This window comes from Palaemon carinicauda, chromosome 39 (assembly GCF_036898095.1).
Source record: "Palaemon carinicauda isolate YSFRI2023 chromosome 39, ASM3689809v2, whole genome shotgun sequence".
NCBI lineage: Eukaryota > Metazoa > Arthropoda > Malacostraca > Decapoda > Palaemonidae > Palaemon > Palaemon carinicauda.
Window position 1 is genome coordinate 47,763,575 of NC_090763.1, and position 21,813 is coordinate 47,785,387.

Sequence of the window (21,813 nt, forward strand, 5' to 3'; positions counted from 1 at the left end):
CAGATATTTAATCAGAGTCCAAATAGTACCTTCACATAAACCTACTAGAGATGAAGTCCTTTTTTTTTTTTCTGGCCCTTCGAGAGTTCCACCAGTCTGGCGACTCACTCAGTAGTGGTGATGAGCGACAACACCACAGTTGTGGCTTACATCAAGGAGCAAGAAGGTACTTTCTTGCAGCCTCTATCCCATCTAGCAGTAGAGATACTGAGATAGGCAGAAGTCCACTCGGTCTCGCTATCAGCTCGCTTCATTCCAGGCAAGAAGAATGTGCTCGCCGACAATCTGAGCAGAGCATTATAGATAGTGGGTTCCCAATGGTCTTCGGATCATCTAGTAGCCAACAAAGTCCGGACTTTGTGGGGTTCCCCGACTGTTGGCTGTTCACAACGGCCCTGAACTTCAGGCTCCCGTTGGACTCCTCCCCAGTTCTAGATCCCAAGGCTCTGGCTAGATGCATTCCAACAACGATGGAACAACATCGACGTATTCTCATTCCCACCATTTTGTCTGATGCGAAGAGTACAAGACCAGAACATCGGTCAATCTTTCAATGACCCTCATAGCTCCGTTATGGTATCACGCGGAATGGTTTCTGGACCTTTTGCTGCCCTTGACGGGGTTCCCAAGAGAACTTCCTCCACGACACAATCTATTCAGACAACCACATGTCATCATTTCCACACGGCAGTAGCTTCGCTACACCTTCACGCCTGAAGACGACTATCCAGCATCTCCTCTCTCAGAGAGGTTTTTTGCAACAAGTCGCGAAGGGAATGTCTGGATAGCTGCGAAAGTCATCAGCTTCATTCTACCAGGCGTAGAGGAACGTCTGCTGTGGTTGGTGCTGTGGAAGGGGTCTCAATCCATCGAATAAAACTATTCCAGCAATAGCGGAATTTCTCGTGTATTGAGGAAGGAAATGCATCTTTCGGTTTCAGCGGTTAAAGGCTATCGCTCAACCTTGAGTCTCGCCTTTAAACTGAAAGTAATTTGCATTTCCTCATCTTTAGAACTTCCATCCTCATACGAAGTTATGAACTTACCTGTCCTCAGTCAGAAGTGAGACCTCCCCCATGGCACGTGGTTCGAGTTCTTTGGTCCCCAGAAGGATCCCCATATACGAACCATTACGACAGGCAATAGTTTGCCTTCTAACCTGGAAGACTATGTTCCTGCTCGCCTTGGCCTCAGCCAAACAAATTAGCGAACTTCATGGCCTTTCGTTTGACGTCGCCCATTCAAGAGGATGGGTAGAGGTAAGCTTCAGCTTCGTCCCTGAGCTTGTTGCCAAGACTCAGAATCCAGGGTTTCGGATCCTAGATTTGACTCCTGAACGAGTCCCTGCTTTGTAACTGTCGACCCAATCATCTGTTATGCCCGTCAGATGTTTGAGGCGCTACCTCAAGAGATCAGCAGGAGCTCGGCCCAGAGCACCCCCACTGATCGTCAGCATAGGCAGAAAAAAAGAGGAGGATCACGGAAAACACAATCTCCGCATGGATTCACAGGGTCATTGACCTTGTTCTGAACCCCTGATACACCTACAGCACGTCGTCCCAGAGCACACGATGTCAGGGGCGTAGCTATGTCTCTGGCCTTCAAGAACTACTATGTGATGCAGGTATTGCAAGTGGGCAGGTGGAAACGGTAAACTACGTTCAATGCCCATTACCAGCAAGGCGTGACACACAGGAACCTTGATACGTTTTCTATCTGTCTGTTGGTGGACGCACAACTGCTGGGTTAGTACCTCAAGCTCCTAATTGGAGAAGTAGCAGAAGGTTGGAGTCATTGGTTACCCGGGCTTTAGTCTGAGTGAATGAAAGGGAAAGTCTGGCTCTTTTCCTTTCTTCATCCTCCCCTCTCTTGGGGAAATCAGCATCTTGGGTCCTCTGCACAAGCTGACCCCAAACCACTGCAGGTAAACCATTGCTTCCTTGTGTATCCTAGTATTGTCCCAATACTGTTGCGTTCCCATACCCTGGCGAGGTGGTATTGGGAATGTCTCGGTCTTCTCGGTTATTCCCTGCAAGTCTCAGAATAACCTTTACCTTGACAGTCTCATTGCTAGTTTCTCATCACACACAGCTTGTGTAGGCCTCAGACCATGCTGAGCAGGTTTAGCGAGGTGCTAGGTTCTCCTTATTGTCGCATTAATCTCTGCACAATAAGGAGTACCCCAGGAAAGGTAAAGAAGCCAGATTGGCAGGGAAATCCACCTGCCTAATGGGGGAGTCACCCCTATAAAGTGTTTGTTTGTATTCCAGTTATGGAACAAATTACAAATTCCTATAAAGTGTTTGTTTGTATTCCAATTATGGAACAAATTACAAGTTCAGTGGTAATTTGTATTTTTCCTAACGATACAAACCCTAGCTATTTATACATACTTGCCTGCCAACCCAGTCAACCTTGAAGTCCTACCTCCAAGCAAAGTGAGCTCAAGCACAGGTGTGTGAGTGGGAAGGGTAGCAAGCTACCCCCCTACCCCCTACTAACTAGCAGAATGGGTAGTTAACCCTCCCTAAATTTTAGTGCCTCGTCCTTTCAGCTTTGCCGAAAGTAATACCCTTATAAATAGCTAAGGTTTGTATTGTTAAGAAAAATACAAATTACCTTCAAATTTGTCATATTTCCTGTTTTCTTTCCTTGCAAAAGGCATCCCCTCTAGTTAAATATCGAACTATATAGGCAAGGTTACACCATAGTTTCTTTGTTTTCTCTTCTTTCTCTGTATTTACAAGTTTCAGGTGATTTGTCTATGCACGATCCAGATTGTGGTATTTTGTGATCTTAAATTATTTAACGTTTTGATAGGGGATGTCATGGAATTGCTGCGAATGCCTGTGAGAGTTACATTTTAAAAGGTTCATATTTTAAGCTTCAGGAAGATCTCTGAATGATCTCACAGCTAATAGTTTTCAGTTTTGCTTTAGCATACCCTAATGTATTTGTAGACAGTAGACTTTTTCCTATACAGTGATGTAACTTTTGGAGAGGGGAAGATGGTTTTATCTCTTTACATACTGTATGTTCAGAGCTAAATATTATTTTAAGGTAAAAGGTTAACCTCAATTTTCTTATAATCTCTTTTCGGAGGGGAAAGGCATGATACGTCAATGAACAAATTTATTTGTCCTGTGAAAGCTGTTCATTTTTATTTAGACAAGGCTGAAATGTGAAGATAAAAGTTCCTAATTTTTGGGGGGGTTAGGATTTTGGAGCAGCCTTTTTCCATAATGTTATGTTTTTTTTGTAGTTAATGACAGAAACACAGAGAATTAAATTCAAGTGAGAAAAAGGACTTAAAGGTTCAATTTCTTAAAGGGCAGCTACCTCTTTTTTTTTTTTTTGTAAGAATCTTTCTTTGAAAAGAATTTTTGGTAGCAGTTCAATGGCATACCAAGGTTGTTTTTGGTTGGAAAGCTTTTAGGTAAAGAATCTTGATTTTCTTAGAAAACTATTAGAGATTGGTGGCCATGGTAATCTGGAAACTACAGAAGGAAATAAACTAGTCTTGGGTAATTGATAGTTGATAGTTTATCAGTCCAGGATGCTACTTGCCTATCTCTTTCCTTCACTAACCCACCTGCATCAGAATGTGGGAGTTAGCACTATGAACATCAGGGGAGTTTTATAGAGATAGTCAGAATTTTAATGATGAAAGGTATTACTTCTATACTTGCTTAAACCAGTAATGTCAAAAGGCTAGTGATCTGGTTTAGAATTTGAGACTGAAAAGACAAGAGGAACTATTGGTGCACTCACACCTAGCTAGGTTTTATCAACTTCCAGATGAACCTAGTACTTAATTAGAGGGAGGAGGAATTATTTTTTTTTTTTTTTTTTTTTTTTTTTTTTTTGGTAAGGAGAGAAAATGGGAAATTTTTAATTTTAGGGTAGACATCTGTATTTAAATAGTTTTGAGAGGGAAGCACTATGAACATTGGGTGGTGTATCAGAAAGATAAATTCTAATGTTAAAATTCTGTTGTGTAATCATTTGCCTCTTGCACCACAAGTTGAACCTTGTTTGTCTGGTGTTTAACCTATTATTATTGGTTTTGTTTTCTCTGAACTTGAAGAATATTCAAATTTCTGGCAGAAATGTGATTGTATAAAGTGTGGTAGTTTATGCAAAACTGGTTTTCTTCATATGGATGTAGATGTCTATCTATCTGTTTTTAAGCTGATTAAAAATGGAAAGCATTATTATTCATGATATTTTTTCTTGAATTTTTAGGGAGATCAGGCTTCAACCAGCAGTTTAGAAAGTGCTTCTGACAAGCCTTCTACGGATCAGTCTGATTCCAATCAGCCTTCACAGCCGGAGCAGCAGAATCCTCCAGCAAATGAAGTGCCCCAACCTCAATCCACACAGCAAACTCCAACCCAACAGAGTCCAGTGGTAGCTCCCCAGACACCACAACCAACCACAGCTCCTTTAATACAACAAGTTCCTCCCCACCAACAAATGCAGCAACCTCAGTATCAGCCACAAATGGTAGCGCAGTATCCCCAGTCCATAGCACAACAAGCCTATCCTCCACAGTATCAGCCACAAGTCATGGCATCCCAGGTACCAGTACAACAACAGCCTATGGTCTCCATTAATTCACAGGGCCAGCCAGTACCTCAACAGTATCCAATGCAGCAGATTCCTCAGCAAACTCCTGTTGGGGTGATGCCACAGCAGGTTTGTTTTAGTTTTGTTTTTCTTCCGTGTTGTGACCCTCTGTCAAAGATAATTGTGTATCATATAATTTTTACTTGGATGTTTAAGTGCATGTAATATAGGACTTGGCCTGTTAACTTGAATAGAAAAGTAGTTTGTTCCTACATGTCATACAAACCTTTGTCCTTTAATTAGGTAGATTCTTCGAGAGCTGGAATCATCCATTCAGAAAATGATGACAAGCATTTATTTAACGGGAGGCTATTCACATTTTCTTAAACTGCTGTTTGGTACAGACGTACACAACAGTGCTCTGCAAAACTAATTCTTTCTCTTTCTCAGTGTGTCAGTAGAAATAGAGTGAAAGCAAGAACTTTGTGTTTGCCAGGGAAGGGCGGACACTACAACTGCTTCGTGGCGAAGCTGTTTGTGGATCCATATTCGTTCTGTGCTGCTTGTAGGGGGCATGTCTGTTCGCAAGCATCCCCATGCTCGAGTGTCAATTGTGGCATCCGATGCAGTGGAAAGCGTATGCCTTGAAGGTAAGAAGCGCGCAAAGCGTTCAGTGAAGTCGGATTAGGCAACACCCTAGAAGATATTGGTGACTGCTGCTGCTGCTGTCTTCTTGGGAGATGTGACTGCTGCTGCCGCCTCTGTGCTAACACCCTTAGATCAGTCCCTGGGTAGTACACCAGAGGGATCAGGAGAACACGGATGGACTTGGGTATGCCGAGAATCCCTAGTGTTTGGTTGTTTTTCAGGGTTTGTTGGTATGCCGAGAACCCCTAGTGTTTGCTGCTCACCTCCGGAGGCTGGGGACACTTCTTTGTTGACCATGCAGGCTGAGGATGAGTTTGACCTAAGGAAGTATTGGGCTTCCTTAAGCCTTTCTGGTAGGTCCTCCGTGACTTTTTTGAGGGAATTAATAGCCAAGGCTGCTGCTCTCTTGGTATACCCTGTTCCTGGTATAACCCCTATCCCTGACCCAGTAACAATGTTTCCAACTCTTTCCCCCGTGTCGTCACCCTGAACTATGTATCGGGATATGGGGCTCATTCCTCCTCCTTCAGTGTCAGAGGTTGTGGCTCTTGTTGGAGCAGCCTCTGTGGTTTCTACCGTTGTGGGGAGCATTGTCGTTGACGGCTGCTCAGACCTATACTGCTCAACTTCCAGAGCCAAGAAGAAAGAGAAGCTTGCGCTTTTTTCTTCCTCCTCCATGGCGTCTGCCTCTTCATTTTCCAGCTCTAATTCCTGGAAGGCCAATGTGGTTTCTGGCCCCGTGAGATGGCCTTCCGAGGATGGGACCTTGGTACCCAGTAACCAGCCAGGACAGTGTAATATAGCCCCATACAGTTTGTTCCAGGGATATTGAAGAGCTGAGGCCCCTCCATCTCCCTTCCTTTCGTGACATAATATGACTGCGCCTTTCTTATCAATGAATGGTTACTCAGACCTGTAGGGAAGATGGTACATTTCAAGACTGATTAAGCTCATATGTGCTTTGGTAGGTCAAGAAAGTGATCTGTGGTTGTCTATGTGCTTCGGTAGATGAAGAAAGTGAGTTGTGGTTGTTCCTCTGACCCAACCCGCAGGGCAAGACTGTGCCTTGCCGAGTGCTGTCTGGTCCCATACCAATAGGTCCTCTCCTGTTGCTGTGGGCCTACCCTGGGCATTCATCAGCCCCTGATTATATTCCTTGTTCTGGCCCTGGGACTGAACGGTCATATTCATGAGGAGGAGGGGATTCTCTGGAGCAAGCTGCCGCACGGTTATCCATGGTGGGAGACGAGGGTGCTCAGGATCAGGTGGTGTCAGGGACGCCGGAGCCCACAGAGGCTGACTACTCCGAGTCGTAGAGCTCTTTCATGAAAGTCTTTGCACTCATTCATGAGTGCAATGGCCTGGGGGAAGCAACCGTGGCTCCACTCTCGGGGAGGACTTTAATAATTGATCAGCGCGTTGGTGCCCCTTAAGGATTAGAGCCCTCAGAGTTGCCCTGATCAGACCTTGTGGACTTTGCTTTGGATCGAGTGAAAGACCTGAACTGTGGTTCTAAGAATTCTCTCCGTTCAAGTACCTCACTCTAAGCAGTGGAAGTTTTGTATGCCACAGTACACCATGTTTGTCCCTTTTGATGGTAGACCCACCAGTTTATGACCTGAAGGTCTCTCTCTCAGTGGAGAGACTTGAACAGAGGGCATTCTCGGCCTCTCCACGCTTTTTCTGTCTCAGCCAGTGAGCAGGAGTAGTTATGTACTTTTCAAGGTTGTCAACCGCAGAGGCTTTGGAGAAGCTCAAGAGCTTTGTGTTTTCTGGGGTCAAGGCAGTCGCCTTACTAGCCCACCAAACAGGAAATTGTGGGTTAACTTATTTTGAGGAGACAAGATGCAGTGGTATCACACTTCTCAAAACATGTTAGCCTTGAGGTGGCGTTGGCTTGTCTAATGCCGGAATGTTGTATGTAGGCAACGGTTAATTCATGGAGGACTGCTTTCCAGGACTCTGATCCACCAAGCTGCTGCCTTCAAGGGCCCTGGCCATTCAAAGGGATCAGTTTGCAAATCTTTGGGTTTGGCTAAGCCTGCAAGTTCAGGATTAAGAAAAGACCCTGTGCCCGCTCCGAAATCCCGTTCCACACCTCCCACAACGTCTTAACGGAAAAAGCCTGTGCGTGAACAGCCTTTTCAACCACCCAACCCCACTACTTTCAGGAAGGGCAGGGGGGGGGAAGAGGGTAGGGAGAGAGAAACGCTAAGGCGAAGGTTCCCCACTCCTGCTGCTGTGAGTAGGGTTCGCTTGTCTCGCCACTGGGAAATGCTTGTCTCGCCACTGGGAAACATGGCAAAAACACGGAGCTAAGTCTTGGATAGTAAGTTTCCTTCAGGGCAGTTTCTTATATAGTTTCCAATGACGCACCTGATATCTAAAAAAGCCTCGGCCTTGCTGGCAGAAGTGTAAGGGGTGTTGGAGAAAAATGTGCTCGAAGTTGTTCGAGACAGCTCTTCAGGCTTCTACGGTCGACTTTTTATTGTGGAAAAGGCGACCAGGGTCTGGAAATTGATCATCGACCTCTCTCCTCTGAACAAGTTTGTTCGCCAAACGAAGTTTAGGATGGAAACGGTATTGTCTGTGCTGTCTCCCATTAGAGAGAGAGAGACTTCATTCTTTCGGTAGATTCGAAGAACTTACACTTGGAAGTGCATGCTGATAGGCTTGGCAACAGCGAGAGTGCAGGGTCCGGGAGGTTCTGTGACTATTTCTCTCTAAGACAGTAGTTCAAGCTCGGCACTGGCAACATCTTGGTCACCTGTTCTTGATGGTGGAAAAGCTTGTACCTCATGGACGACTCCACCAGAGATCTTTAAATTGGTGTCTGAAGGATCATTAGTCACCCAACAGGAATCCCTCATTCCATCCTGTTCCAGTGGGGCAGAGGGTTTGGGACAGTGTAGCCTGGTGACTCGATGAGATCAATCTCTTAGGTACATCGAAGGAGGGTTGGGAAGCAAACCAGGATGACCTTGTCACCTTATGAGTATGGAGTGAAGAGGAGAGGCACCTGAACATCAACTGTCTCAAGATGCATCCAGGTGTTCCTAGGGTTGCCAGCATTCAAAGAACGTTTTAGGAGGCACTCGGTAGTGTTGATGAGCAACAGCACTACTGTTGTGACTATGGCTTACGTCAACAAAAGGGGTCATGGTCTGGTGAAGTGGATGCACATCTGGGCAGCATTTCATGCCATTGAGTTGTTAGCAAGGTACATTCTGGGCAAGAGAAATGTACTGGCAGACACACTCAGGTACAGGTTGTAGAAGCAAAGTGGTCCTTACATCTCTGGTGACAGAAAGGCTTCTTGAATTGTGGGGCTCTCTTGGGATCGACATGTTTGCCATACAGCTGAATAGGAAGCTCCCATGTTTTACTCCACCCTTCCATATCCATGGATACTTTTCAATACCTGTGGGATCACCTGGACACCTACACCTTTCCAGCATTCAGCCTGATCTGGCCAGTAATCAATAGTGTTGATTACGCCAGGACTCGGGATGACCCCTGGTAGCTCCCAAATGGCTCCGTGCCAAGTGGTATCGCAATCTGCTTGCTTTTTTGGTTGAATTCCTGAGAGAGAACTTCCCCTGCGGCCTACTCTTCTTGGTCAGCCATACCTGCAAAGGTCCAATCAGTCCATGGAGTCGCTAGCTCTTTACGGGTGGAGACTATTCAGGATCTCCTCTAAGTGAAAGGCTTTTCATGAGGCACTGCACAGTCAGTAGATCTGTTGATATCTCCGGAGGTCCTCCACAGCCCTCTACAGGCCAAGTGGGCTATTTTCTGCGATTGGTGTCGAAGAAGGGGAACATATTTCTTTGTTCGAAGCAACTTTAACACAGATAGCAAATTTCCTCATCTTCATTCACCAAGAGAAGCGATTTTCAGGCACGACTATTAAAGGCAACCACTCAGCCTTGAGTATGGTCTTTCGACTGAAGGGTATAGACCTCTCCATTTCCTGGGAGTTTTCTATGCTCATGAGGAGCTTCGAGTAGTCTGGCCCACCTAGAGATCTCCGCCCCCCAGGGTGGGATGTGACTGCAATCCTCAGGGCTCTTACTTGTACCCCATTCGAACCCTTGAGGAAGTTGTCGGCTTTAGTATAGGCAATGAGAGTGAGCGAGTTGCACGGTCTCTCTTATGTAGTCACCCACGCTCGAGCATGGAAAGAGGTCTCCTTCAGGTTTGTGCTGGACTTTGTGGCCAAAACTCGGACTCCTGCAGCACATGATTCCAGGGTTGAGTCCTCCATTTCCTGCCACTGGTGGGAGGTGTCGGGTGGTGATTACGAGGACATGTCCTTGTATCCCACGAGGACTCGGCGGTGCTATCTGAACAGGAGCCGACACCTCAGGCCTGAGTATGGGAGACTTTTTTTTTTTTTTTTTTTAGCACTGGCAGATCCAAGAAAGAGGTGTCAAGGAAAACGGTCTCTTTCTGGCTTTGTGAGATGACGTATAGAGCTAAAACCCCAGCTGACGAGACAGGCGAGGTGCCAGCCATGACCAGAGCTCACTATGTTGGATAAGACCCACACTCACTTTTATGAACCTGTCAGTAGGTCAGAAACAGACAGACACTTGCAAAATACAAGATGGATCTTGTCTATGGTAACATTTAGACAAAAGTGTGGAATGAAAGGTGAAATAACTGGCTCTTCTCCTTCATTCTTCTCCCTCTCCCTCGGGGCCAAGCAGTTAAAGCATTATACTGTATGTTGGTTAAACCAGATGAAGGCAAGTTACATTTCAGAGCTCCATTCTTTATTTCCAAAGAAGCATATCTCCCTATCCACCTTGCAAGCAGAGGGATGGTGAATACTATACCAACACATTCATGCATTTGGTATTTGAGTCAATCTAACGTCCCCTTTGGTAAAGGATTCCTCTTGTCTGATCTAGTACAATTTTTATTGAACAACTTGGGACCTATCAGTTTTTCATCCTTATAGAAAGCAGATAAGGGGGTTTCGGTTGTCCTTGCTTTGCTTCTGCATAGATCAAGTGTTGAACACTAACAGGGAAAAATTAGAACCTTCCAGTTTTGGTTCCAGGGGACTTCTAACCCTCCAAGCAGGGAGTCTTCCTTATTAAAGGACTAGGGTTTGTATGCAGCATAGGAACAAATAGATTTTTAAAGTAATTGTATTTTTCTTAGCCATACAAACCCTTGTCTTTTTATAAAAACTTCCCTCCTCGGTCACCCCTCTAAATCCTGGGCTAAGGATAAATAAGTGACGAGTCTCCAACTGAAAAGGGGGAAGGGCATCATGCTCTGCACCTTACCCAGTCGGATTCCAACTCGCTCTGAAGAAATCTCCCTTATTAAAGAAGTCAGGTTTGTATGGCTAGGATAAATACAAATTACCTCAAAGGTTTATTATTTTGTACAGAAAATGTAATTTTTTTTCTTTTTAGCATGTGGGCATATATTTCATATTGACAACTATCTTTTCGTATGCATTCGAGTTAGAGGTTCTTGCTGTTAGTTAAATGTCAGTCTCAGAACAAACCAGCTCTGGTTAGCTAGCTATATCAAAAATTATCCTTTTAGATTTTATAATTGTTATATTCAACCAGCCAAATTTGAAAATATGTAGTTTTGTAAATGGGTTGAACTGTCTTTCATAGCAAAGGAAGCTTTAACCAGAAGAGAAGGCTTCCTGTAAATTGTTTGAACATCGACGTGCCTCCTTTATGTCTGGCATAATTTTCTGTGACTATTTGTGGCATCTGGGAATTTAAAAAGACACATTTAGTGATCACATGCTGGATGGTGATCATAAGTCTGGTTTTTATTTGCTGTGTGGTGATCATGGTCCTGGGTTTAAGCCCTTTATATTGATAGAATAATTGGCCATAACTGCCTTTTGTAAAGTTGGCATTGATTTTCCAGTGAACAGCAGAGTACTCCAAGTGAATGTGTTGTCATCTTTGATGTTTATCTTCCTCATGGATTTTGTAATGCGTAGAACAGTCGTAGATTGTGAAGGATTGGACTGGATTGGTAATAGGAAATTAGCAGACCTAGATTATGCTGATGATAATGTACTTCTTAGCAGAACACCAGATGATTTGCAATGCTTACTTACCAGACCAGAATGCATGAAGTATCACATGAGGTTGGACTCAAGATAAATAGAAAAAAAGACAGAGATGATGAGAACGGAGTATGCAATGGAAGATGAAATATCATTGGAAGGATTAAGTATTATTGAAGTAGAATCATTTAAGTATGTAGGAACTATGATATCCAATACAGGGTCTTTAGAATTAGAGTTTAGTGAAAGATTGATAAAAGCAAATCAGACAATGGCTAGGTTAAATAAAATTTAGAAATCAAATCGCCGGAAATTACTTATAAAAATGAGACTATACATCAGTTTAGTGAGATCGGTGTTACTCTATGGACACGAGTCATGGTGTGACAACGAAACAATCTCCAACAGATTTAGTAGATTTGAAAATGAAGCCCTTGGAAGGATATTGGAAGTTGAGTGGCAGGACAGGATTAGAAATGAACTTAAAGTGCCATATGTGGATGAAATCATAGTGAGGGGTAGATGGAGATGGTTTGGGCATGCTCTTTGCACTCCCCAAGAGAGAATAGTTCACCAAACATTTTACTGGGCTCCACAAGGCACTAGAAGAGTTGGAAGACCCAAGCCTACATGGCTGAGTACTATAAAGTGCGAAGTAGGTGATGACGAATGGAGAGATATTGAATTAAAAGCTCAAGATAGAGACAATTAGAGAAATTTAACCAAGGCCCTTTTGCGTCAATAGGCGTAGGAGGAAATGATGATGGTGATGATAGGTCATATGTTTTTGTTGATCATATATCTATATAGTATTGCTCAGTTCAATTTGCATAAGTTATTGGAACCTTAATATATATCTTATACTCTTGCTCTTTTAATTGTATAGTCTTGCTGTATTCTTTTTGCCACATATGCACATTATGTCCTAGTGATGCGTATATGCCAAATTCATAACCTGTTGCCTGGTTTCTTGAAAATATATGCATTATAAAAAGTAGGGCAAAATACTTAAATTTTTTTTTTATAAACTCATCCCACATCATGCAATGCAATCAAACACATTCTTGATAGTTTATATCATAATTAAAAGACAAATTTATTTTCTCAATCTCTCTTATCAACAGGTTCCAAATATGTTGCCCATGACAGGCCTTGTACAACCTTTAATGGCAGCACCAATTGCACAAGGAATCCCTACAAGTTTACCTCCAGGTACTGCATTGCCTCAAGGTGTACAACAGGTTATATCACAAGGCGTACCTCAAGTTGTTTCCATGGCTAGTGTACCTCAGGTAATAGGTGGTGTACCTGAAGGAACAGGGGGATATATTGCCCCTCCCGTCCAGCAACAGGTTTCTTCTGTTGAGGGTGATCCTATTAACTTGGTGCTAAGAGTAAGGTAAGAAGCACTGACAATACAAAGTTTAAGAAATAATGAATACAAGAATAAGACATTCTATTCCTCTATATAGAGATTTCAACTGAAAGCAGTAGAAAATTGAAGTTATTAATTGGCTTTCAACTCTTAATTTAAGGTTTTATCAATTTACCAATGTACCGACTTATTTCAGGAACCAGAAAAGAGAACTCAATGACATAAGATTTGAGTTCACGGTAGGGAGAGATACCTCAGAAGGTGTAGCATCAGAGCTAGTTGCAGCTGGTTTAGTTGATGGCAGAGACTTGATTGTTATTGCAGCCAATTTAGATAAAATAACTCAGCATCCAGAAATGGGTCAAAATCTAACATTTAGACTGGTAAGTAATAAAAGATTTTTGTCTTGTATATATTTATTGTAATAAGTAAATACTCTAAATGATATATTTCAGCATGAGTTTTCCTCAGATTACTTCTGGTGAATTATGACTGTACAGTATATAGCAAAACTGGTGATACCTGAATTAAGTGATTTTCGTTCGAAAGTCACTAGCTGGCAACTCTCACATTCTTCTAATTTCAAATAAGACTAGGTTTCCTGTGACCAAGCATTTTGAAACTTTCTGCAAAAAAAGATACAGTTCATTAAGCATGATTTTAGAGAATTTATGCTATATTTTCTATCAAAATAGACTAGATCAGTATGGAAAAATTAACCCATTAATCTTGCATTATGATAAAAATGAAAAAATAAGTACAGTACGGTCCCGAATTATGAGTGTTCAAATTATACGATTCCCCATTTATGCAGTCGCTACTTTTCAAAAATATATTTTCTGTATCTGCAAGCTGTTCAAAGGCTGCAGTCAAACACTACAAAATGTATCAAATCTATTGCCTTTTAAGTATATTGGTAGCCCTAAATACGGTGATTGATAGTAAATGTTACCAAAGTATATTTACCTTACATTTTAGTATTATAATTTCATAATAAATAGCCTATTCAAGGAAATTTCCATATCAACAACGTAATCAACTTTAACTATGCGAGTCCAGTTGACAAAAAGTAAACAGAATTGTGGTTCAAAGATGAGTTACATTTTCCCCCAGTAGAGTATTCAGCATTTAGAGGAAGTCCATGCTTTGCCTTCACTTGACGTTTTAATCACCAGAATACAGTACATAAATATTTTACTGTTTGCAGCTTGTAGCATTTAAGTAAATATATAATCAAAGATGCAATAGATTTTAAGTGGATGTGTTAAATATTTTATATCATGTGGATCTATTCAGTTTTTTATATCCTGTACTGTATTCTGTAGCTCTTCAATTTAATAAAATACTGTACATTACAAGTGGGCGGCCAAAAGCATTCGTTATTGAGTGTATATGTTGTTCATTTGTGAAAGTTTGCGTGAAATGTATTTTCACTTGTATAAATCTTTTATTGCCTAAGATTTTTAAAGTTTATTTAGCTCTAGAAAGTTTTTAAAAGTAAAATGAGTATTATGCAATTGTGAAACCAAATTGGTATAAATTTTGTTTGTTCCGACACAGATACAAACCTTCGCTATTTATAGGGTATTACTTTCGGCAACGCTGAAAACCAGCCAAGACAATTTTAGTGAGAGATAATTACCCCATCCACTAGTTAGCGGGAGGGGGTTGGGGTAGTGTCGGTTGAGTAACCACTTTTACATTTGGCTCGGTAGAGTCTCTCTCCCGTTAAATAAACTGCCTTGACTTTATTACTTTTTCTGTTTCTTTTGTGTCGGTGTGTATATGGTTATTGTCCCGCTATGCAGACATGTCCAGGGATTGAAGGCTGCCGCTGCAGCACCTTCATGTCGTCCGTGGAGACGGATCCACACGCTTTATGCCCGGCTTGCCGGGGAACTCAGTGCGCGGGACAACACCTGTTCCGAGTGTAGGGAGTGGCCTGCCTCCCAGTGGGAGAGGTTTGCACATAAGAAGAAAAAGTCTAAACGCGAATCTTCACTTTCGGGGTCTTCCTCGAAATCGAAGAAATCACAGGCTTCTGCTTCCTCTACACCCAAATCTCTCTGCCCAAAGCTAATCCTCGACCAGGCCCTTCCGGGGTACGGTCGAGCAGTAGCGCAGGGTTTGTGACTCCAGTTCAACCCTGTGGGATAGACGAGGATGGCGGCTCCCCTAATGAGTCGGCTCCTTCTCTTCCCCCAGGGAGCGCCTGTTCTTTTCCAGACCTTGGGTCTGGTTCCGACGTCGAGGAGTTAGCTAACCCACCAGGGGCGGTGGCAGGGCTTTCACCAAGGCAAGCTTCCCCTTCGGGGTAACATATCTCTTGTTCGCGAGAGAAGGTTGCCTCTGTGCATTGGCAATCTCCTTACGCTTTAGGTTCTCCTCCAGGGGCGGAAAGAGAACCTTGTTATAAGCGTAGTTCTCCTTTGGGCGAACTTAACCCCCCTGCGGAGGATTTATCTGTTGACCTTAGTCAGTCTCCCCCTCTGGCGGAGTCTGTTGTACGTTCCTCTCCGGAGGTTCGTAGAGTGGAGGGGTGGGTAACCACTCTCCACCCCGGGTGTTCTCCTCCTGGGGCTGTGTGGAGACGTCTTTTTGAACCTGCTGGTTCTCTTCGCGTTGACCCTTCGGGGTCTCGTGACGATCACCCTTTGGGCTGCCGTGATCGTGAGCCTTCGGGCTCTCGTCATGTTGATCCTGCCGGTTCTCATGACAGCAGGAGTCCTTTGGGTCTCTGTCGCGCTGAACCTTCAGGCTCTTGCAACTTGAAACCTTTGGTTTTCTCTTACGCTGAACCCTCGGGCTCTTGTAACGACGATAACATTGAACCTTCAGGTTCTCGTACCGTCAGTCACGTTGATCCTTCGGGATCTCGTGACAGAGGAACCTCGATTCCTCGTTACGCTGACCCTTCGGGGTCTCGTAATCTGAGCTACGTGAACCCTTAGGCTCTTGTAACTCTAGTCGCGCTAACACTTTGTAGTATCGTGACAGAGAAACTACGGTTTCTCGTTACGTTGATCCTTCGGCTTCGCGCAACACAGTTCACGCTGAACTTTCGTGATCTCGTGACCAGAGTCATTCTTTTTATGACAGAGAGTTTTTAAGCTCTTGTTGTGTTGATCGTTGGCGCTCACACAAGCTATCGTGAACCTTCAGGTGAGCGTAGCAGTGAGTTCTCTCACCAACCTGAGAGCTCTCGCGCGCACGACCAATTTGGCTCGCACGGCCAAATTGGCGTGCACGACCGAATCGGCGCGCGCAAACAAAATGGCGATCATGGCGCGCAGGTTCATCCTATGACGCGCCATATGCACGAACATCCTGTTGCTCGCCATGCGAGTGAACATCCTGTTGCACGCCATGCGCGCAAACAACACACTGCGCGCCAGGTGCGTGAAAAATGTTATGCGCTCCAGGAGCGCGAAAAAGGTGTGCGCACTCGGGAAAGGCGTGCGCTCGACCATCTTGGCGCTCACAATCAGTCTCTCGAGCCCCTTAGGCCTCAACAGAGACAACAGTCGCCTGTGTGACCAAGCCCAGACCCTATCCCTAAGGGTAGGCCTGTGCCGATCCTGCTTGTAGGGAAGCCTCCATCAGACAAGAGGGTTAGGAAACCTGCCCAGGTTCCTAAACCCAGGGAGCAGTCCTTTCCTAAGTACCTTCCTCTTAGTTCCTCAGGAGCCTGTGACCCCCCGTGTCTTAGCACCTTATTCAGTGTAATGTACCAAGCCATGAATGGTGTTGTTCCCCGCTCCCAGTCCTTAGGTGATACACCTAGGATTCCCTTGTCAACTCCTTTCTTCCCAGGGTCCTCTCCTCCCTCCGATCCTAGGAGGAGGTCTGAAGTTCCCTCACAGGCAGGTCCTTCAGGCAAGGGGAGACGATCATTCCCTCGCAAAGGACCTCTGGAGGAGATTAGCCATGAACCTCAGGATAGCCCCCTGCAGTTCAAGACGCCACAGGCCAGGCCAAAGGGTGAAAGGAAAAGGATTCGTCCTTCGCCCCCCAAGGAGGATAGGGTGTACTTCTTATGGAGACTCCTTCCGTTCTTTACCGGTCGAGGTAGTGTCTAAGGAGGCACAACCTGTGACCGGACGGGATTCTCCCCGTATGGCAATGGACTTACATTTCACCCGTAAGCCGACGGAGTCCTCTAGGCCCTTGGGGGCAGAGGACCTCCAGCCTCGTAAGAGGGAACCGAAGGATTTGTTCACCATCCCCAAATCCTTGGCCAGGCTTCCTTCCTCAATGCTTCCCAGGCAGCTGGAAGCAAGCACTTCACCGGTAGTCTCCCTATCCCCCAGTCTATACAGTTGACGACTTCGACCCACTCCGGGCTCCTATGGATGAGAGCTCGGACTTGGAAGGGCAGAGCGATCTCGAGGACGACACCCTGCCAGCAGCCGCTAGCCCTAAGCTTACAGAGGATGAGAGGAAGGAGTCGGAACACGTCTTCTGGCAGGTCCTAGCCTGCATCCGTTCCATCAATGGACTTCCAGATCCATTGGCAGCCCCTCTAGATGGAAAAGAAACAGTCCTTGACCAGTTCTATGGCACTCAGAAACCTCATAGGACCAGTGCAGCTTTGCCCTGGTCAAAGGGGTTGAAGAGTGCCAAACAGAAGACAGTGTCCCAGGCAACTGGGTACACCTCTTCTCTCCGCTCCAACTCGTCCTCCAAGCTCCTACCTCCTCCGTATGTGTTTCAGAGGAGGTACTACGAAATTCTCGGGGAATCTCTTCCAACGCTGCCTCTCGACCACTCTATAGAGGCACTCTCGAAGGCCACCCCCTTCGAGAAACTTATGGGACTTCCAGTCTCCTTTTCGGCCTCTGAAATCCTAAACCAGGAAAAGGTGGCGAAGTACGCCATACAGGCTAGATTTCTGGTTAGGATCCGTAGGACAACTGATGTGGTCTAAAGACCTGTCTCGGGAGTCCTCCAGGAAGTCTTTGGAGACTTTCCTATTATCAGGCACTCGGGCCATCGAGTTCCTCTCCCATCAGGTAGTGAACCTTTGGGCCAACACTATCCTGAAGAGGAGAGATGCTGTCATAGGCAAGCTCTATAGACATCTCCCTCAGGCCGAAGTAGCGAGTCTGAGAAATGCTCCTTTCGAGGGCCATTCTTTGTTCCATCCCGAGGACATCGAGCGGGTGGCAGAGAGGTGGAGGAAGTCCAGTCAGGACTCCCTCATCCAAAAGGTCTTAATAGCTAGACCTTACCCCTCTCAGCCACAGTGGAAAGCACAGCAAAACCTGCGGCCGAAAAGGGCTAGAGACCCAAAACAGCAGGGTAAAAAGGGTGCAAAACAGGCCTTTCACAGCAAAAAGTCCTTGAAAGGGTAGTAAGGGATCTGGCCGAGTCCGGTCCCAATAAGACAGGCAATCCTCCCATTTGCCCACCTGTGGGGGGATGCCTGCAAAGCCGCTGGCAGAGGTGGCTTCACCACGGGGCTGAACCCTGGACGGTTGAGGTGATTTGTTCAGGGTATCGTATCCCGTTCACGCTCCCTCTTCCTCCACTGACTCGAGTGCCGATTCCATCGAACTCCTGTGCGAGGGGATCCGCACGGGAGTTTGCCCTCAGGGCAGAAGTCCAGTCCATGTTGGAGGACACTCTCCAGGAGGTCCTCGACGGGTCCCCAGGCTTCTACAGCCGACTCTTTCTTGTGGAAAAGGCGTCTGGAGCCTGGAGACCAGTCATCGACCTCTCGGCCCTGAACAGGTATTTCGAACAGACACCTTTCAGGATGGAGACGGCCGACACAGTCAGACAAGCGATAAGACCCCAGGACTTCATGTGCACTCTAGATCTTAAGAACGCATATTTCCAGATCCCAATTCACCCGTCTTCCAGGAAGTATCTGAGATTCAAGTTCAATCGGAAGCATTACCAGTTCAGGGTACTGTGTTTCGGTCTTTGCACAGCACCCCAGGTATTCACGAGAGTTTTTGCCCTTGTGTCATCTTGGGCTCACAGAGTCGGTATCCGTCTCCTAAGATACTTGGACGACTGGGTGATTCTGGCAGACTTGGAGGCGGCTCTTCTCTGCGGCCGAGATGAGCTTTTAAGATTTTGCCAGGATCTGGGGATCGTGGTAAACCTCGAGAAGTCTCAACTGCTCCCCTCTCAAGAACTGGGATACCTAGGCATGCAGTTAGACACACAGCGTTTCTATCAGACGAAAGGATCCAGAGACTGAGGGAGATAGCACAGGTTTTCCTCAGTCGGGAAGAGCTCCCGGCGCAGTATTGGCTTCGCCTACTCGGTCACCTCTCTTCCGACTCGACTGGTCCCCAACAGTCGCCTCAGGATGAGATCCCTCCAGTGGCGACTAAAATCCCAGTGGAACCAACACTGCAATTCCCGGGATCACCTAGTCTGCATAGGGCTAGAGGAACAGTCGGACCTCAGGTGGTGGCTGGCGGAGCCGAACCTCTGCAAAGGGGTCGATCTTCTCATCTCTCTCCCGGAATTGATGCTTTTTTCTGATGCATCAAAAGAAGGGTGGGGGGCTCACATGCTGCACCATTACATCTCCGGCCAATGGTCCGAATCGGAAAGGTACCTGCACATAAATCTCTTAAGAGATGAGGGTAGCCTTTCTGGCCTTCAAAGAGTTCCACCAGGTCCTGGTGGGGCACTCCGTCGTGCTGATGAGCGACAACACCATGGTAGTAGCTTATCTAAGCAAACAGGGCGTTACCTTTTCGCAGCAGCTGTGCCATCTTGCAGTAGAGATACTCAGATGGGCAGAGGACAACTCGGTGACTCTATCAGCTCGCTTCATTCCGGGCAAGAGGAATGTGCTAGCAGACAAGCTGAGCAGAGCGACTCAGATAGTTGGCACCGAGTTGTCTTTGAATCTTCTGATAGCCAACAAAGTCCTAACTTTGTGGGGTTCCCTGACGGTGGATCAGTTTGCAACAGCCCTGAACTTCAGGCTCCCGTTGTACTGCTCCCCAGTCCTGGATCCCCAAGCTCTTTGGCAAGATGCTTTCCAACAACGGTGGATAAACCTGAACGCTTACGCGTTTTCCCAGTTCTGTCTGATGAGAAAGGTTCTCAATCAGGTATGAGCAAGCAACAACTTGCAAATGACCCTCATAGCTCCGCTATGGCATCATGCAGAATGGTTCTCCTCACGGAGATCCTGAGGGAGCTTCCTCCACAGAACGATCTCAAACAACCACATGCCAACATCTTCCACAAAGCCGTAGCCTTGCTTCGACTTCATGCTTGCAGACTATCCAGCACCTCCTCACACACAGAGGTTTTTCGCAACCGGTTGCGAAAAGAATGGCTGGACACCTCAGGAGATCTAGAGGCAGTCTACCAGGCGAAGTGGTCAGTTTTCTGTGGTTGGTGTCGTGGAAGGGGCATCTCTCCCCTCGATGCCTATGTTCCATCTATAGCGGAGTTTCTTGTATACCTTCGAGAAGAAATGCTCCTCTCGGTATAAGCAGTCAAAGGCTACCGCTCAGCCTTGAGTCTCGCCTTTAGACTGAAAGGAGTCTATATTTCCTCCTCGTTGGAACTTTCTTTGCTCATACACAGTTATGAGCTTACTTGTCCCTGGGCAGAGCAAAGACCTCCCCCTTGGAACGTGGTTCGGGTCCTCGGGTCTCTGAAGGGCTTCCCCTATGAACCACTACGCCAGGCCTCAGATCGCCACCTAACGTGGAAGACGGTGTTCCTGCTCGCTCTGGCTTCGGCCAAGAGAGTCAGCGAACTTCGTGGTCTATCTGCTGATGTCTCCCACTCTAGGAGATGGGGGAAGTAATCCTCAACTACGTCCCTGAGTTTGTAGCTAAGACTCAAAATTTGGGTGTGCTGGACTCCAGGTTCGGCCCATTTCGGATAGAGTCTCTTCGTTCTGTAACCTAAGATCCAGACCAACTGTTACTATGTCCAGTAAGGAGTCCGAGGTGTTAAAACTTAAAAGAACAGCAAAAGCTCGCCCCCGTGTACGAGCACTTTTTGTCAGCACGGGGAAGGTCAAGAGGAGGGTCACGAGGAATACTATTTCCTCCTGGATAAGGAAAGTAATTGAATACGCTCTATATCCAGATCCTCCTCTATCCAACCGACCCAGAGCTCATGAAGTCAGAGGCATTGCAGCGTCTCTGGCGTTCAAGAAGAATTTTTCTGTGGCACAGGCATTGCAAGCGGGCGTGTGGAAGCGTCAGACGACCTTCACAGCCCACTACTTGAAAGACGTAACCCACAGGAGCATGGAACCTTCTCCATGGGTCCTGTGGTGGCTGCACAACAAGTGATCTAATGCCTCAGGCTCCTTGATGGACAAGTACTAGCAGAGGGTTGAGGGCTGAGGTTACCCGGGTTAGTCTAGGGTGAATGAAAAGAATGTCTGTCTCCTTTCTTTCTCCTTCTCCCCCCCCTGGGGAAATAGCTCCGCAAGACCGAAGCATAGCTGACCTCACCCCTCTGCAGGTATGAATCTTTTCCCTTGTGCAGCCTGAGTATGAATGAATACTTTGTTACGTCACCAATACCTCTTGAGGGAGGGTATTGGATATGTCTTAGAATCCTCGAGTTCCTACGTGAAGACAAGCCACAAGTCTCTCTCACACAAGCTTCTGCAGGCTGCTATCAATGAGTTACCGTGTAACTACTTTGATTTTAGCGAGGGTAGGGTTCTTACTAATTAGATCAAAATCAATTAGAAGGAACCCCGGGTCATGAACAAGGCTAGTTGGTAGAACTTCCTCCCTCCTAAGAGTAAGTCACCCTATAAATAGCGAAGGTTTGTATCTGTCGGAACAAATAACAAATTTGGAAATTATTTGTATTTTTCCTAACATACTAACCTGGAGATGTTTATACAAATTGGCCCACCACCCTGTCCCCCTATTTCCTAACATACTAACCTGGAGATGTTTATACAAATTGGCCCACCACCCTGTCCCCCTAGAAGTCCTGCCAGAAAGCAAGGTGTGAGTGAGCGGGGTAGCTAGTCTACCCCAACCCCCTTCCGCTAACTAGCGGATGTGGTAATTATCCCTCACTAAAATTGTCTTGATTGGTTTTCAGCGTTGCCGAAAGTAATACCCTATAAATAGCTCCAGGTTTATATGTTAGAAAAAATACAAATTATTTCCAAACTTGTTATATTTCTGAGGATTTGGAATAGATG

At 45.8% G+C, this 21,813-nt stretch overlaps 1 protein-coding gene across 8 annotated transcripts in view; it reads left to right on the forward strand.

Moving 5' to 3' along the window:
• The window catches only part of fray (frayed), a 506,360-nt gene extending 493,259 nt beyond the window's left edge, over positions 1 to 13,101 (forward strand). For all 8 annotated transcript variants that reach the window (XM_068362883.1, XM_068362880.1, XM_068362879.1 and 5 more), the window contains 3 exons: positions 4,246 to 4,698; positions 12,397 to 12,671; positions 12,844 to 13,101. In XM_068362883.1, coding sequence (XP_068218984.1) covers positions 4,246 to 4,698; positions 12,397 to 12,671; positions 12,844 to 13,072 — 957 coding nt within the window. In that variant the 3' untranslated portion in view covers positions 13,073 to 13,101. The remainder of the gene's footprint in view (positions 1 to 4,245; positions 4,699 to 12,396; positions 12,672 to 12,843) is intronic.
• Positions 13,102 to 21,813: the final 8,712 nt, after the last annotated feature.